The sequence below is a fragment of the Nothobranchius furzeri genome, chromosome 2 (genome assembly GCF_043380555.1).
Source record: "Nothobranchius furzeri strain GRZ-AD chromosome 2, NfurGRZ-RIMD1, whole genome shotgun sequence".
Taxonomy (NCBI): Eukaryota; Metazoa; Chordata; class Actinopteri; order Cyprinodontiformes; family Nothobranchiidae; genus Nothobranchius; species Nothobranchius furzeri.
Window position 1 is genome coordinate 75,778,427 of NC_091742.1, and position 17,722 is coordinate 75,796,148.

A 17,722-nucleotide genomic window follows, 5' to 3' on the forward strand; every position below is an offset into this window, starting at 1 on the left:
GCGGAGGACACGCGCGCGCGCGACGGAACATATCGGCGTGCGCAGGCCAGAGTGCTGAAGCTCGGCACATTGTTATTATGAAGCTATGGCACATGCGGAGGACACGCGCGCGCGCGACGGAACATATCGGCGTGCGCAGGCCAGAGTGCTGAAGCTCGGCACATTGTTATTATGAAGCTAGGGCACATGCGGAGGACACGCGCGCGCGCGACGGAACATATCGGCGTGCGCAGGCCAGAGTGCTGAAGCTCGGCGTATTGTTATTATGAAGCTATGGCACACGTGGAGGACACGCGCGCACAACGGAACATATCGGCGTGCGCAAGCCAGAGTGCTGAAGCTCGGCGCATTGTTATTATGAAGCTAGGGCACATGCGGAGGACACGCGCGCGTGACGGAACATATCGGCGTGCGCAGGCCAGAGTGCTGAAGCTCAGCGCATTGTTATTATGAAGCTAGGGCACATGTGGAGGACACGCGCGCGCAAAAATATACTTGTTTTCAATTACATTTATTGTGCCCACTTACTTTTTCTTTGGCCCACCCACAAATGAGTTTCTACGCTAATGGTGACATATGACAGACTTCTCTGAGCTCCGCAGCCATTACACTTCTCACCTCGCGCACCCACTAGCGGCAGCTCGCGCACCCCCAGGGGTGCGCGCACCACACTTTGGGAATCCCTGCCCTATAACATTCCTACCAGCAGAAATCCCTCCTGTCAACTGCTTGTCCTGCAGAAATCTCTGAACTAGAGACTTCATCTTTCCCTTGTACCATTCTGGGTCTCTGCTCATGATGGAGGGGTCCAAGCATGCAATCTGCCTGACAGTGGGGTATTTCAAAGTGCTCTTTTCTTGCACTTTCTTAACAATGCTTGAGAGGCATCTTATGCAGTCCTTTCTAAATTCGAGGGCAGTGAGGTCACCTACTCTGTTGTTAGGTTTGCTTTGAAGAGCCTACCAAGGAGGGATAGCATCAAGTAATTAATACATGGGAATTAATGCACTGTTTTAAGTTATTTTTAAATATACATATAAAAAATAAACAATACCTTAATGGCAGACTCAGCACCCAAGCTTATGTCAACATGGCTCGCCATGACCCAGTTTCTCTGGTCATTGGTGTCCAGTTTGGCCAACTGAAGGGGGGTGATGTCTTGTAGCAGCTCCCTTTGGATGAAACGTCTCAGTAGACTCTGTCAAATGAAAACAGATATTTGTAGATTACCCACTTTAAAACTGAGAAATTTCTATAAATGAAGCAGATTATTACCATCAACAACTCTGTCAAGTCGCTGCACAGGAATGGCAGGACTGGCTCATCTGTTTGGTATTTCTTTAAAAATGGACTAAACATTCTGGAGATTGCCATGAAAAACTGAAGTTTGGCTGAAATCAGGGGATCTTCATTTGCTGCTTGAATAGTGTCAAAAGAAGAGGTTCCAGGGTTTGGGAGTTCTTTTCTATGGACTGCCTTCACATAATCTTTAAGCTTTGGCCATACTTCAATAGCTCTCTCTGCAACAGGAAGATTTTCCACCCATCTGTGTCCACAGAATGGGAGTGGGAAAAGAGATGAGGCTGTAAGTTTTGTAAAATCTTCTCTTCTTGCAGGGACATTGTGAAAAAGAAAGTGCATTGCTCTTAACAGTTTCTCAATATTCCATGTGGAGAAGCCAGTCTTGAATGAATTGTGCAGAGTGTGCAGTCCACAGCTTCCAACATTAATTAATTGGCGGCCTCCATGTAGTTCAGCATGCTCCTGTTGGAAATCATTTAAAAATTTCAAGTTCACATTTGGCCCATCCATACTGATGGAAAGGAGGTTCTTCATGTCTAGCAGACGCACACAATCCTATGAATACAAAAAAATAAATTTAATTATTTGATATGAAAAAGAAAACCTGAAAACATTACACCAACATGTTTGGTTTGAAATTTGCTTATAGTAATTTCAAAATTAGCTTATCTAAAAGCAAAAAGCCTCAACAAAATGAACACATCTTGTCTCTTTAATTCATCGGAATACCACTTCATAAACAAAAAGTACAAACATACTTACTTTGAAATTGTGCAGCAAATCTTTAGCCTTTGAATGTCCCATAAACTGTGATCCAAGATAACGTGACTGGACAGCACCAGCCTCCCAAAATCGAATATGGACGTCTAGTTGTTTATTTTTTGTGGACTGGTTGAAGCTTTCATCAAACATCAGCACAAATGGTCCAGCGTTGTTAGCTGCAGAAATCTGTTCTTTTTTTATAGGTGGGGCGAGTCCGAACTTTAAAACGTAGCTTGTCTTGTCCTTTCCACAGGTGAAAGATTTAGCTATTTCAGAATCCGAAAACATTGCCTGGAACAACTCCGAAACACCTTCATTGGATGCGTAGGAGTGGTGCTGCACGGCAGTGTTCAGACACCACAGCACCTCTGCCTGAAGCGCCGCAGACGATCCAAACGATTTTTGAAGCGTGCTTGATGTTCCGACGGCAGGGTTCGCAGCTGCAGTTGTGCTGCTTGTTGTGGTCGTGGTAGTTGTAGAAGACGTCGCGTTGCTAGTTACAGAAAAGTAACTAGTCACAGTTAGCTGCGGTCTGCCTTTTACAGCTGCTTTGTGGTTGTCCGACTGCATGTGCGATTTCACAGCGTTCACACCCATTGTACCAAGTTTAAATTTTTTTTTACAAACAGTACAAAATCCTTCTCCATCTTGACCATTAACGGGCTGCAGCCATACCTTGAATTCGTCGATTTCCAACCACTTTTGCTGGAATTTGCATTTCCTCATTTTCCAAACGTTTACTCCTCACGATCCAGCGCGCCAGCTAATTGTCGAACATCCGGTTTTACAACAATTCGACAAGAAACGAGTCGGAACAGAAGTAATCGAAATGGTTCCGCCAGCGTGGTTACTCCATCGACATAAAGGTTTACTCAAACGTACTTATCATACAATTTCACAGCAAATCCCAATAAAGACAAAAAATTAAAATTATTTAAGAATATTTCTTGAGAAAATTTAATGCCACTGACAATCTAATTTAATGTTTTTTAATGCCATTTAAGGCCTTAATTTTTGAAAACTTTATTTAATGACTTTTAATGCTTTTTAATGCCCCGCGGAAACCCTGATTAATGTGGCCAGAAGAGTAAATTTATTTTGTTCAGGTTGCACATATTCTTCCACTGGTCAAAATTGCAGTGCTGTACTTTATTTTAATGGCACTTTATCTCGTCAGTTCACTGTAAGACGTTTTCAAGCACTTTATTTTTTGTTTAGTGTATTTTCAGGTGACATAAAAAGTGCTGTTTTGGATGTTGCAAAATTGGATATTAGAATAAAAAATACTGAATGTGAAATTGTTTACATATTTTTTTCATGTTACAAATACTTGACATTTCACTGAAATGTGTTTGAGGGAATACATTTTTTTATTTATTTTTGATATGACCTCTTTGGATAAGGCAGAGATTAATTTCTCTATTCATTAGTTGTTTCCTCCATTGAAATGCAGATCCCTCAGTTTGCTACAAATACCTCATGTTAATAAGCATGCTAAGTATTAGTTGGACTGTCAATAGAATTTTCTTAGAATAAATTCAGTCTTAAAAATCGGCAATATCGTCGGGCTTTAAGTATCGCAATATATCGTATCGTCTCCCCTGTATCGTGATACGTATCATATCATCAGATTTTTACCAATACACATCCCTATAAATAATAATAATACTAATAATAATAAAGATCCAACAGTGTTTATGGTTGTATTATTTGACGCATAAATTATGATATTGTGCTGTGAATTTAATATATCTGTGTGTGTGTGTGTGTGTGTGTGTGTCGAGTCTGACGCAGTGTTGGAAAGTTGTGTGGTGCCATACAGGTGTAAAGGTGCAGAAGCAGGTAAAGAGGAAAGGAAAATAAAGATACAGGTTAAAAAAGAAGAAAGAACTAAAAAGAAAAGGTGGTAGGGGTGTGAAGTGGTGATGAACAGGTGATCTTATCATCTAGAATACGGATTTAGCGGCTGTTTAATCCTGACGTGATCAAACCCAGTGAATCCTGATAAGAATAATAAATGTCTGACCTGATGTTGGGCTAATACAGTTAGTCAGTCACTCCTCGCTCCTTGTAAAGTTTATTGTCCACATAAAGCTTATCCACCGAGATGACAGCTCTCTTCCCATCCTGGATAAACTTTTTGCGCAGCGGAAAGAGGACTCAGCGCCGATCCAGAATTTCCTTAGGGAACTGATCATTAACGCTGAAATCTTTCCCTTTGAGCTCTCTTCCGTGACTTTTAACAAGATTCTTCTGCTTAAAATGTTCAAATTTAGCCACGATGGGATGAGGTCTTCTGCTGTCCCCTCTTTTAGCTCCAAGACGATGTACCCGGTGAAAGGTGATGTTTTTTACCGTTTCTTCGGGTATCTTCATTTGGGTCTGGAGAAAGTTTTTTATTCTTTGCACGCAGTTCTCCGCCTCTCCCGCCTGCTCCGGCAGGCCTGCGAACACCAGATTATCCCTCATGCTACGGGCCCTGAAGGTCCAAAACCGTCTCCTTCAGAGTTTTGTTGTCCTGGGTGATCCGCATCATTCCCTCTTCCAGGGAAGAAACGGCCTCCCGCAGAGACACGTTCTCAGCAACGAGCTGCTCAACCTGCTCCTGGCTGAAACACCTGGGATCAAGAGGAGCCGTCCTCAGGACTCGCCTGAGGCCTCATCTCCCCGGAAGGACGTATTAGAATTATTAGATTCTATTGATAAACGGCTACTGGGATTTGAGGGGCGACTTCATCTGCTTGAAGGTCTACACCTGAGCCCCCTTCAGACAGGCCATGAAAAACGGAAATGTTCCGGACTCTGTCCGTAAGACCTTTGTGTCTGAATACAAACATCCGGATAACGTGTTCCGGAATTTATCCGGACGAAGCCCCTAGTAACAGGTCCGGAAATGTTACGGACAGGGTGGCTGCTTCAGACTGGTGAGGTAAAGTTCCGGACAAGGGGGAGGGGGAGGGGACCGGGGGACGCTGTGCGCACCTAGGTAGCTCGCTGCTGTAGCATGCGGCGAACCACGGCAGCTCGCCTCCTACGGTACCGCCTAGACGTGCGACGGAGCGCTTCACACCGCTTCAGTGATTCCTTTAACCACTGAGCTTCATCATCCAGGTCTCTTATGCATCTTCGTGTGCGCAGAATAATGCTTAAGCGCCTCGTGATTTTTATCGTGAGAGGCGCTATAGAAATGATATTTTCTAAAATCTTCTTCTTAACATAAGTCCGATCCCCCCCCCCCCCCCCCCCCCCCCCCCCCCCGCCGCCGTCAGACATCTGGAACTTTTCCCTGCTGTGTGAACGCAGCCGAAAGGACAAGTTCCGGTACAAAAGTGGTGTGTCTGAAAACACAGTTCCGGTTAAAAACCGGATTGAATTGTCCGCAAATGTTCTAGAATGTCTGTCTGAAAAGGGCTCAGGAGTTTCAGAACCCCTCCTGTATTCTCTGTACACCCACGACTGCAGTCCGACCCACAATAACACTCTCATCATCAAGTTTGCTGATGACACCACGGTAGTCGGACTCATTTCCAAGGGAGACGAGGCAGAGTACAGAGAGGAAGTCCTGAAGTTGGCAGCATGGTGTTCAGAAAACAACCTGTCCCTGAACACCAAGAAAACAAAAGAGCTTATTGTCGACTTCAGGAGACACAGCACCGACTTGGCCCCCCTCTACATCAACGGGGAGTGTGTGGAGAGGGTCCACACCTTCAGGTTCCTTGGTGTCCTAATCTCTGCTGACATCTCCTGGGTGGAAAACATCTCAGCGGTCATCAAGAAGGCCCAACAGCGGCTGCACTTCCTGAGAGTCCTCAGGAAGTACAAACTGAACTCTGACCTGCTGCTGACCTTTTACCACTTGTCCAATGAGAGCCTGCTAACCTACTGCATCGCGGTATGGTACGGCAGCTGCACCAAGGCAGATAGAGTGAGGCTTCAGAGTGTGGTAAAGACAGCACAGAAGATCATCGGCTGTCCTCTCCCCTCCATGATGGACATTTATTCCTCCCGCTGTCTCAGTAGGGCAGCAAACATCATCAAGGACAGCTCCCACCCTGGCTTCAACATGTTCAGACTGCTTTTCTCAGGGAAGCGCTACAGGTGCATTAATACAAAAACCCAGAGACTCAACAACTGTTTCTTCCTCAAAGCAATAACCACCTTGAACTCACACATGCACCGATAACACAGCCCCCTCCCCCACACACACACACACAAACGTCCCACTTCCTCCATTGACCACCACTATCTATTTATACCAAATTCTATGTGCAATAATTGTATATACATAATATTACTGTCCATATGTACATGGCGCTGCAGAACTGTAATAATACTGTGCAATAATTTGTATATAACACTTACTGTCCATATGTACATAGCGCTGCAGATTTGTTGTATGTTGTGTGTCCCTTTTTTTTGTCTTCCTCTTTCTGCAGGTCTAGAAGCAGATTTTTGTCCATCATAGACTGTTTTTGTCAACCCATCCCTCTACCTTTTCTCTCTTCCTTTCTTTTGCACCTCTGTCTCCATGTCCGGTCGGAATTAAAAAGCATCTAAAAACACTGACAATAAAGTTTTTGTATCAGGCGTGACATTACAGCAGAATCTTTAACGCTCCACCTAGGGTTGTCACGGTAACCGGTATAGCGGTAAACCCCGGTAAAAAAGTTGACAATAAAAATAACCGTCCAGTTTTTAAAAAACTAAATTATCTCGGTGGGTTTATCGTGGCCGCGGTTTCGGCGCGGTGAGCCTTACCAGCCACCGTCGCTTCAGCTGAAGTTCCCGCGGCGCGCACACGCACTTTTTAGTTTGCAACGGCACCAAAACTTTGAAGCTGAAATAATGGCCGAAGGAGGAGACGGCAGCGCCCAGGACATCCATCAGCCCTCAAAGAAGACTAAATCGAAAGTATGGGCATATTTTGGATTTCTGAAAAACGCTGAGGGACAGTTAATAGAAGACGGCTATCCCGTTTGCAGAACGTGCAGGAAACAAGTGTCTGCAAAAGGCAGCAACACTTCGAATCTAATGGCACATCTGCGTGACCATCACCCACGTCTCCACAGCCAGTGCAAGGTAAGTTAACATTAGCATTTTAGCTTAAATGCATGACGTGAGGACTTTTGGTTGAGGGAGAATACAACGAGTTGCTATATACTGCAGCCGCAGCGTCCTCTGCCAGCATTTAAACCGTGTCACGGACACCCTGTTGCTGGATGAAGCATCTTATTTGTTTATGATGAAGAGAAATATACAATTAGTTCCTTGTCATTGATTTGTTTACTTATTCAATGCCATTTATACTTGAACATTTGGATTTGATTACATAGTGTAGTAGTTATTTTAGTCATTTGTTTAAAGTGGCTATTTATTTATTTTAAATACATATTTTTTAAGGTTGACTTGTACAGTGCTCAAGTCAAGTGTGGACTGGAGTTTTAGATTTTCATTTTGATAATGAAGAAAACAAGTATATGAGAAAACAAGTGGTGTTTCTTTGATTTGTTTACATATTGTTTATGTTTTGAATGTTTGGATTTGTATTATTTAAACCCGCACTGACTACTGTAACATGTTCCAGAAAAAGAAGCTATTTGTTCCTTTACTTGTGAAAAGTTGCACTTTTGCTAAGGCTTTGTGTTATTTTAGGTTTAATAAACAATATTAAACCTTTTCAAAACTATTTCAGTTTGTGTAGAACAGGACTATCAATGCTTTCTGAACATATGCAACACCGTTTAAAAAATACCGCGATAATACCGAAAACCGTGATAATTTTGGTCACAATAACCGTGAGGTTAAATTTTCATACCGTGACAACCCTAGCTCCACCTGAGAGTAAATGTGTAAGGCTTGTCTCCAGCATTCACACATCAATTCTGTTTCCTTCACAGCCAGACAGGACAAGAGGGGGGAAAAAAAGAACTTAATTATGAGCCCAAGAAGGGACTTCACAGTTCACATGAACAACAATGGAGTTCAATAGCACTTCCACTTATGCATAAAGTTGTCTCCCACCAAAAAATTGAGGATATAAACGTATTTACCAGTGATATAGTATTGTCTAATGAAAGCAGAGCATAAGTGATATAAATTAAAATGGCAAAATAACGTCTTTTTAATCATTCAAAGAGAATGACCCCTCCATTATTCCTCAAATTGGTACGGTCCACAAGCTGCTCCAGCTGTCGCTGCTCTGAGGCTCTGGAGCTGGGAGCAAGCAGGAGGAGAGGAACAGCCAGTAAGTTAATCACCACCAAGCCCCCACAATGCGGGCCAAAAATCGAGGCAAACGCGTTCCACCCTCATCCGCTGGGGGCTGGTGTCAGAAGCGAGCAAATCCTCATTGACTCCCATGTTAAAAATACCAATTTCACAGCAGAAATAAACATGTTTACAGCCTGGTACCAAAACATGTTTTTGGTTTAAATTATCTAGTTTACACTCATGACAACTCTGAGGGGGGTGAGTTTTTTTCTCACTCTTCTGTTTAAGTGTAGTAAATGCCTAAAATTCTGTATAATTACTGAGCATCAGACCCACGTGACCGCAGAGCTAGCTCCGGAGAAAGGCCTCAGTCTGAGCCTTGGCCTCGCCTGAAAACTGTTCCGTCATTTTCAGTCTCTCAACGTAGACCATTAGTTGTGCCATTTGTGCGTTCTTTTTTTGGATATTATTTCTGCAATTGATGGACAAAATGACTTGCTGTGGTATTAATTGCACTAATAGAGCCTCCAAGAAGTCTCCACTTCATTTTTTTCGGTAAGTAAAATTATATTTATGTATTTTAGGTCACTGCCGAGCTGAGCTTACATTTTAACATGTACTGTTTAACCATGAAATTTAAATGTAATAGGGTAAAACCCAGTGCATTTAACATAATGCTGCACATAAGAAAATGGGTTGAAATGTTGGTGGAGCTGGGTTCCGACTATCGGCTTGTGGAGCTCTCGGGAGACCTCAGTGTTCGACCTGATTTTACCCAGCGGTCAGCCCGGCGTATCTCTGACTCAGAAGCTCTGGTGTTGTGCACAGTTAACTTCGGTTGTAGCTAGGTTGCTACCTCCGTTAGCTTAGCTCCCACCTCCGCGTTAGCTTTGGGTTAGCTTCAGGTTAGCTTGTAGCTAGTTCGACCGGGTGTCGTCAGTTGATCCCAGCCTTACAGCACCACCCTCAGCTCCACCTCTCTTCCCTTTTGTGGAATTGTTTGGGCTTGACGGAACCTGTGACACGGTCAAAATGGCGGTGGAGGCCACCTCCCATTTCTCCTCAAAAAGTTGTTATTGGAGTCTATGGAAATCCATAGTCCATATATGTATATGTCGATGATCACCACACCACTTATTGAAAAGGTATTTAAAAATATATTGTTCTCTGCTAAATTTAGTAAATTTTCCAATCAAAAGTCCCTGTTAAGGAGCTGCAGTTCGTCACCCAATATGAAGTCTCACATTTTGTTAAAACTTCTCCAAGTTGGCACACTAAGAAAATGCCGGGGGAAAAAATATCGAAGCTTTTGCGACATTTTGTTAAAGTAAAAGGAAACAGAGTAAAGTTGTGTCACAAAATGTGCAATTACCAGCAAATTAATAAAGCAACACTAGCAACGTGATGCGGCACCAACCTGTAAGCCAAAACATGACCCGTCTGTGCCTACTCCATTGACAATTATAGCCAAATTTCTATTTTACATAACAGCATTATTCATCCTAGTCTAAATATTATTTTTACTAGTCATCACTGAAACTAAAGGTATCAAAAACTATTTTATTACTAATATAAATTATTTTTAAGGACATGTTAACACTTGCATAACGGTTACGTATTGTAACCCCAGATTCTATGAGTACAGCGTAGACCTTAAAGCCATCACCTATTGGATTACTCCTCATCCCTTATCCAATCATTGAAGAGCCTTTGTGTACACATGCCTTCAGAGGTCCTGGCCCTATAAAAGTGTACAGCGAACATAGCTCATCTCCTGAGGGATGGAGTGACTGAGGTACTTTGGTAATGCCTTTTAAACGTGTCAAATTCTGATTTACCTAATTTATCAACAAGATTGATAAAAACAGGAATTACTTCCTGATCTAGTTAGTCTTCGCCATGCACTCGATAAGGCCAATCGGGTGAACAAGCATTTTGAGACCATCTTATCGTTTGACCTCAAGGTCAAAGCCTCTCTGAAACGCTTGCAAGTGATTTTAGACACAATGGCTCTTTTAAGAGCCACCAAACAGTCTTACACACAAAACAGACTCTCCAGCTGTCACCTGAAGATAACCCAGACTAGACGGGTCATACTCTGAGCTGGCTACTAGCTCCACCACCAGAGATCCACGCTATCAACAGCTATCGACCTCCTGACCCCCTGGATCGATTGGGGATCTTCACGCAAGGGTGTGTAGACCCAGCACAAATTGTGTCGGATGGTTTTATAAACAAATCTCTAGCTCATAAAACCATACAGCCAAATTGATTTTACAACCCAGACTTCACAAGCTCTCTCAGATACTTAAGAAAGGTTTAGCTAAAACATCTAGCTCACATTCCATCATTTCATTCATCATCAGTTATCTGTATAACTAGGTCTGCACGATATTAGGAAAACCTGCGATATTCGATAACAGTGCTTAATATTGCGATATCGATATTACTCACGATAAATGAACAAATACTAAAGTATGCAGTGTTGATGTCGTCTGGCGTGTGACGTCTGCTCTGGGTTCAAAGCAAACAAAAACTAATGCATGAATTCCATTACAACATAACATTTTTATTGCAAAAATATGCAGCTGCACCTGCTACTGTATTAGCAGCAAAACAACAAACTGCATGCATGCAGTTTCTCAGTGACTTTAAAACATCACCACCACCACCATAAAACTTTTTCTGATGCTCCAAATACAGAAAAACATCCCTTACCAGGGTTTTTAGAATAAATAAAAAAATCTGATTTTAAAATTTTAAAACTATAAATAAAGACTGTGTCGATATTAAGATATCCCCTACTCCTCCCACCGATCACAAAGCCATTCAGATAACCATCAATCTCTCAGATTATAAAAACTCTAACTCCATACGCACTTATTGGAAATTGAACTGTCAATTACTACAATATGAAGAGGTTAAGGTAAAGATTTCTGAGTTAATTCATACATTCTGGTCAAAAGTTAAAGATGAAAATAGTTTTGGATCTAACTGGGAACTTTTCAAGTTTGAATGTGGTGAGTTTCTGAGGAAATTTGGCAGTGCCAGAGCAAAATCATCTAATGCCGAGGAAGCAAATATTATACTGGGTATTTCAAAACTCTCTCAGATTCGCCCCTCTCTATTGACTAGTGAAGAACAGCAAGAGTTAGCTGAACTACAACTTACCTAGATAATATCTATACCCAGAAGAGTATAGGTGCCTTTGTCAGATCGAGGAAGAGATGACTCGAGGAAGGAGAAAAAAATTCTCATTATTTCTTTAATTTAGAAAAGAGCAAGGCCACAAACAATACACTTGGCACGCTAAAAATCAATAATACAATCACAGAGGATCACAGATTATCCAATTCTGTAGCTCCTTTTATGAAAAGTTATATTCCTCCAAACATATCATCTACTGATTCCTTTCTAAGCTCTTTGACTGCTAACACTATTTCTCAAACTGAACAACAAATTTGTGAAAATTCGATTACAATACAAGAAATTTTAGATGCAATAAATTGTCTAAAAACTAACAAATCGCCCGGGGTTGATGGTTTAATAACAGAATTCTACAAAACATTTTCCCAAGATTTAGCCCCTTTTCTATTAGAGGTTTTCAATGAAAATATCGGAAGAGGTGTCCTTCCACCCACCTTGACTCAAGGTCTAACGATATTAATTCCTAAACCCAAAAAAGCTCATTGATAATTGGTGCCCTATCTGTCTTCTCAATAATGATTATAAAATCCTTGCTGTCGCTCTTGCTAAAAGGTTAAAATCAACTCTACAATCAATCATTGTTGACACACAATCAGGCTTTATGAAGAACAGACATATCACCAATAATAATAGGCTTGTTTTAGACCTCCTAGATTACCCAGAGCTTGTTCAAGACAATAGTTTCATTTTATTTTTAGACTTTTACAAAGCCTTTGATACCTTCGTCTTCGTCTTCCTCCGCTTATCCGGGTCCGGGTCGCGGGGGCAGCATCCCAATTAGGGAGCTCCAGGCCGTCCTCTCCCCGGCCTTGTCCACCAGCTCCTCCAGCAGAACCCCAAGGCGTTCCCGGACCAGATTGGAGATGTAACCTCTCCAACGTGTCCTGGGTCGACCCGGGGGCCTTCTGCCGGCAGGACATGCCAGAAACACCTCCCCGGGGAGGCGTCCAGGAGGCATCCTGACCAGATGCCCAAACCACCTCAACTGGCTCCTTTCGATCCGGAGGAGCAGCGGTTCTACTCCGAGTCCCTCCCGAATGTCCGAGCTCCTCACCCTATCTCTAAGGCTGAGCCTGGCCACCCTACGGAGGAAACTCATTTCGGCCGCATAATTTCATTTTCCAGTCTCTTGACAAATTTGGTTTTGGGCCTTTCTTTAAAGCTGCTATTAAAACTATGTATAAAAATGGTAATAGCTCCATCAAGTTGAAGGGCGGTACTTCTGCCAGATTTAATATTTGTAGAGGTATCCGTCAAGGATGCCCCATCTCCCCCTATTTATTTCTTTTAGTGAGTCAAATTCTGGCCTATCACATACATTCTATTCCTCTTAGAGGTATAACAGTAGCTGGTAGAAGCTTAATACTAACACAACTGGCTGACGACACAACCTTATTTTTAAGAGATCAATCTCAAATTTCTGTGGCAATCAATGTAATAAATACCTTTTCCAATGTATCCGGCCTCCATTTAAATATAAAAAAATGTGAACTCATGGCAATTAAAAATTGTTCTGAATGTGAATATGAGAATATAACAGTCCAAAATGAAGTTACTTACCTAGGGGTAATTATCACAAAAAATCAACATGAAAGATGTTCAAGAAACTTTAATCCTTTAATTAAAAATACTCAGAAGAAGCTTAATCAATGGCTCAAAAGAGACCTCTCTATAAGAGGTCGCATTTTGATTAGCAATGCTGAGGGTATCTCCCGGCTGACTTATGCGGCCCTGGCTCTAGATCTTAATAGTAAAGTGTGTAAGGAGATTGATCGGTTATTACTTGACGTTGTTTGGAAAAACAAGACCCACTTTCTTAAAAAATCCTCCCTAATTAATGTGCTTCAAGTGGTGGTTTGAACTTGCTTCCCTTTTCTTCATTGAATAATACTTTTTTTTAAATTAACTGGATTCGTCAGTTTTTCAAGTCTCCTACTTCTATCTGGCATATAATACCCCATCACATTTTATCCCAACTTGGTGGTTTAAAGTTTTGATTTGCAACTATAATGTCGAAAAGCTCCCTGTTAAGTTATCAGCCTTCCATCGCCAGGCCTTCCTCTCATGGACACTCATGTACAAGCACAATTTCTCACCTCACCGCGACTTCATCTGGAATAATAAGGACATTCTTTATAAACACAAGTCTCTGTTTTTCAACTCATGGTTCCAGAATAACATACTTTTAGTAGACCAACTCTTTAATGCAGAAGGTCAGTTACTTTCCTATGGTGAGTTTTTACAACAGTATAATATTCCGATTACGCCGGGCGAATACGCAAAGGTTTTTGGAGCCATTTCTCCAGGAGTGTGTATGTTATTCAATCAGAGACCTAGATTAGATTAAAGTCAGTTCTCTCCTGTTTTTTCTCCAGTTCTGTCCCCAATCAGTGAAGTTTGTTTTAATTACTTTCCTAATAATAAAAACAAAGCAATTAGAACTCTCTTTCTTAAAGACATGACATCTCTTCCATGTGCCGTATCATACTGGAATAGATTTGTGGATGACTTGACATGGAGGAAGGTTTGGCTTCTACCCGATCAATTTCTGATCACTGATGAGGGTCTGACCTCATGAGGAAATTACTATGCAGTGATTTTCTCCAAAATGACTGTGCTTAAAATGCTCTGAAAAGCAAATAATCACATCAGCGCCAAGAAACTTCATTTCCCATGATGCTTTGCACACGGAAGCATTGGGATGATGTCACCGCCTAATACCAGAAACACGTTTTGCGCATGTGCGGGAGGCCGTGGAGCTTTTCCCGCGAACTAAGACCATAAATCTTCAGCAAAGACAAAGGAACCTCGTTCTTTTGCCCAGGATACCTGGCGGTAAGGACACGCTTGTCGAACGCTCCGACTCCCTTGAGCACGCGGAAGCTATAAGTGCCCAAGTTGAGCCCACGGGACCGCTGGGAAAACTAAACTACAAGCCATCAGGTCTGTTCAACCGCTCGCTGCTCTAGCAGCTGAAGGGAAGAACACAGAACCGGGCTGGAAAAATCAGCAACTCCGTCAAACTCACGGAGAACGCCAAAACAGCGGGGAAAGCCATCAAACGGACGGACGACGCCAAACTGCGGAGAAACACGGAGAACCGTCAAATCAAAACAGTGAGGGACGCTTCACTGTTCTGGTGATCAGAAAACTCATTTCTCTCTCTCCTTTTCTTCTCCCGTTTCCTCTATAGTCCAGAATAAGCAATAAAACCGCGCTATTGCTTAAAAAGTAGCTTCGTGTTTTCCTCTTTCGTTCCCAAAACACGTCCGCTGGGTCATTTTGAATAAATAAACTGCTTATTGATCATTGTTTGGTATCTTTAAATGTTTTCTGCTTGGCCACGTGGTTAAACTAAAAGATATTATTCGTGATTAATCCTTTGTGTTGTTTCATGATCCTTTGAAATGTTTTGAGTGAATTTAAGGTTAAGTTACTGATGATTCTAAGTGCCTTGGAAGTTAAAGTGCAAGTTGCCACTCACACTTTAGCCAGACAAAGGGGTCAGCCATCTTGCATACAGACTCCATTTTAGAAACACACACACACATACATACACACAAAACACCTTGAACATTATTTTGAATATACATCCCTTTATTATATCACATGGTTATTATTCATTTATGCCACTGTTTATTCATTTGACAAATTGTTAATTAAACGTTATAAAATTCAGATTTTCGTCTCCAGTAGCTTTGTTGTGTCGAAGAGAAGTCTCTGCTCCGAGGATTCTACGAACTTCAAGAAAGACTGATAAGAGTTTTGGATTCAATTTTTCCCCGGTTAAAGGGGAATGGTGCCCCGTATATCTAAGAATATCTTAATTAATTAATAAATCAGTAAATATTCCCATATTTACAGAATTTATTGAAGAATCCAAAAGTAAGTTGAAGCTTACTAATTGTTCGCTCCTAAGAACCCCAACATCACTAACAAGGTTAAATAAACTTCCTTTAAACTATTACATAGATTCTACCCCTCTAAATGTTATTTAAAAAATTTAAATCAGACCTGGATGTATCTTGTACAATTTGTGAAGATCTTCCAGAAACAACAACTCATCTTTTTTGGCTGTGTACTCATTCCAAACGGTTTTGGCAGTGTTTCTGTGACATCATCTGCTGTAAATTCTCTGTCAATTTTAACATTTATTGAAAGCAGGTTTTGTTTGTCCTTCACCAGAATATTTTAATAACTATTAAATTTTTATTAATCTGTTATTTCTCTTGGCCAAATTTCATATCCATAAAAATAAATTTCTTAAAAGCAAACCCAACTTTAACTGTTTCTTAGTGGAGGTCAACCATTATATGGACTCTATCCGGTTCTCACAAAATCAGAAGGCTGTAAAGACTACTCAAATATGCACCCGCTTTAAGATAATCTGATGCTGATTTATTACTATCTCTGTGTTGATGTTCTCTCTAGATATATGCTACTGTAATCAGTATTTTTCTGTACACCCATCTTTTTTATATCCCCCTGGCACTTAGTTTACATTTTTGTGCACTTCTCACTTTTCTTATACGTTGTCAACTGTGAGCTTGTAAACTCATTGTCACATTGTATATTCTATTTTGTTAATAAAGGTTCATAAAAAAATTAACTCCAAAATATCTAAACTGGAGTACTTCACTTGCCAACAGTGATTTCAGCATCCACTTTGACTCTGGGAGGTTGAATCAGTCTTTATTTCTTTATAGAATTTGTTCTACACTTCACATCACACAGGGGCCTTTACGTCACCTTTATTTACCATAAATGGCTAAAACTGGTCCTTTTCTGCCACAATAATCACGTAATTTATGCTAATCCTAAAGCTCTTCCCCTCGGTACCCGCTGGTGTTTCTTACCTGCTCTGTGCGAGCTGCTCTGTGGTTTCCAGCTCATATCCGACAGTCTGCGCTGGCCACCAAGCCCTTCCTCGAACTGGGCCATGGCTTCTTCAACCTTCCTGATTTTTTCTCTAGCAATAGCTACTTGCTTGGTGACAAACTCCATCAGAGACTCTCCTGAATACATGTTTAATATTCACCTCACAAGGCTAAACAACAATAAACTAACGTTGCTAACGGTTCTTCTTTTTCAGTTCCTTCCTCTTGTCCACGAGACTGGAGTTATCTTCCGTTCCCAACTATTCGGGAAACGGCTAAAAGGGGCAATTTTGTTTGTAAACAGGAACGCCCCCTGTTAGCAGAGTGTCGTTTCACGCAGCGGTCGGTCCAAATATCCCAAGCGGAGTCCCAGATTCAAAGGTACGGAATAAACGATAGATACAGAGCTTCTAGTTTCAACGGGCTTTCACTGGCGCTAGCAACTTTGCAAACACAATGCTTCCCTTTTATGGAGTAAGGTCTAGCTGCAGACGAAGCCCCGACAAACCACGCCCCCATGTGCCTGTTGTGCTCCTCCGAGCTCCCCTGGTGGTCAGAAAAGGGAAATATTTCAATTACGCCAGCCCTCCCAGCGGGCGGGGAGAGCTTAAACCTGGGTCAGATCCAGGGCGCATCATCCCGCTGTCAGCTCCAGCAGGTGATGGCGGTTTTTCAAACCCTCCCAGCGGGGCAGGGGAGCTGAAACCTGGGTCAGATCCAGGGTGCAGCACCCCGCCTCAGGCTCCAGCAGAGGAGATTGAGGTTTGATTCATATCTAACGCCTTTCAATGCGAACAATACAATTGAAATAATACGTTTATACATAAATAGTAACAATGTAATTAAACAGACAGGACTCCAGTTTTAAATATGAATGTATGGATTTTTTTTTCTTGCATACACACTTTATGGCTATCCCCAGTGGGATTATAAAACACGACACCACCAACCAGGGCCGGAGTGGGACACATTTTCAGCCCTGGAGTTTCAGACCCCAGACCGGCCCACTTAACGAATTATTATTATTAAAATCATGTTAGAACTTTATATGTATAGTCTACAAAAGCACACTACTCGGTAAAGCCTTGTAATTCAGTGCAAGAAAGAGTTGCTTTACAATGTAGGTTTATTTGAACATCAGTGCACATCTCCAACATTGTTCTTTACAACACATTCTCTAACAATATAACAATCTACATTCTGTTCAAACAGCTGTTCTGAGATTTTCAAACCTTTAAAATGAAATGACTCAGCACTCCCTTTCACACTTTTTCCAGTTTCCCTATACTCACATGCACACAATTAAAATAATCATCTGTAAAGCTTTAGCACATTTGATATGGAAAACACATCTTTGTAACCAA

At 41.7% G+C, this 17,722-nt stretch overlaps 2 protein-coding genes across 3 annotated transcripts in view; both read right to left on the reverse strand.

Moving 5' to 3' along the window:
- The window catches only part of LOC129160142 (uncharacterized), a 20,508-nt gene extending 15,198 nt beyond the window's left edge, over nt 1–5,310 (reverse strand). The window contains exons 1-3 of one of the 2 annotated variants that reach the window (XM_070547964.1): nt 1,276–5,310; nt 1,055–1,198; nt 1–959 (exon numbers count right to left, since the gene is read on the reverse strand). The exon at nt 1–959 is cut by the window's left edge and continues 1,035 nt beyond it. In XM_070547964.1, the coding sequence (XP_070404065.1) occupies nt 615–959; nt 1,055–1,198; nt 1,276–1,836 (1,050 nt within the window). In that variant the 5' untranslated portion in view covers nt 1,837–5,310 and the 3' untranslated portion in view covers nt 1–614. The remainder of the gene's footprint in view (nt 960–1,054; nt 1,199–1,275) is intronic. The other variant, XM_054737314.2, reaches the window with a different exon arrangement.
- The window catches only part of LOC129160141 (zinc finger protein ZFP2-like), a 47,133-nt gene extending 30,286 nt beyond the window's left edge, over nt 1–16,847 (reverse strand). The window contains exon 1 of the mRNA XM_054737313.2: nt 16,338–16,847. Within this exon, the coding sequence (XP_054593288.2) occupies nt 16,338–16,506 (169 nt within the window). The 5' untranslated portion in view covers nt 16,507–16,847. The remainder of the gene's footprint in view (nt 1–16,337) is intronic.
- Nucleotides 16,848–17,722: the final 875 nt, after the last annotated feature.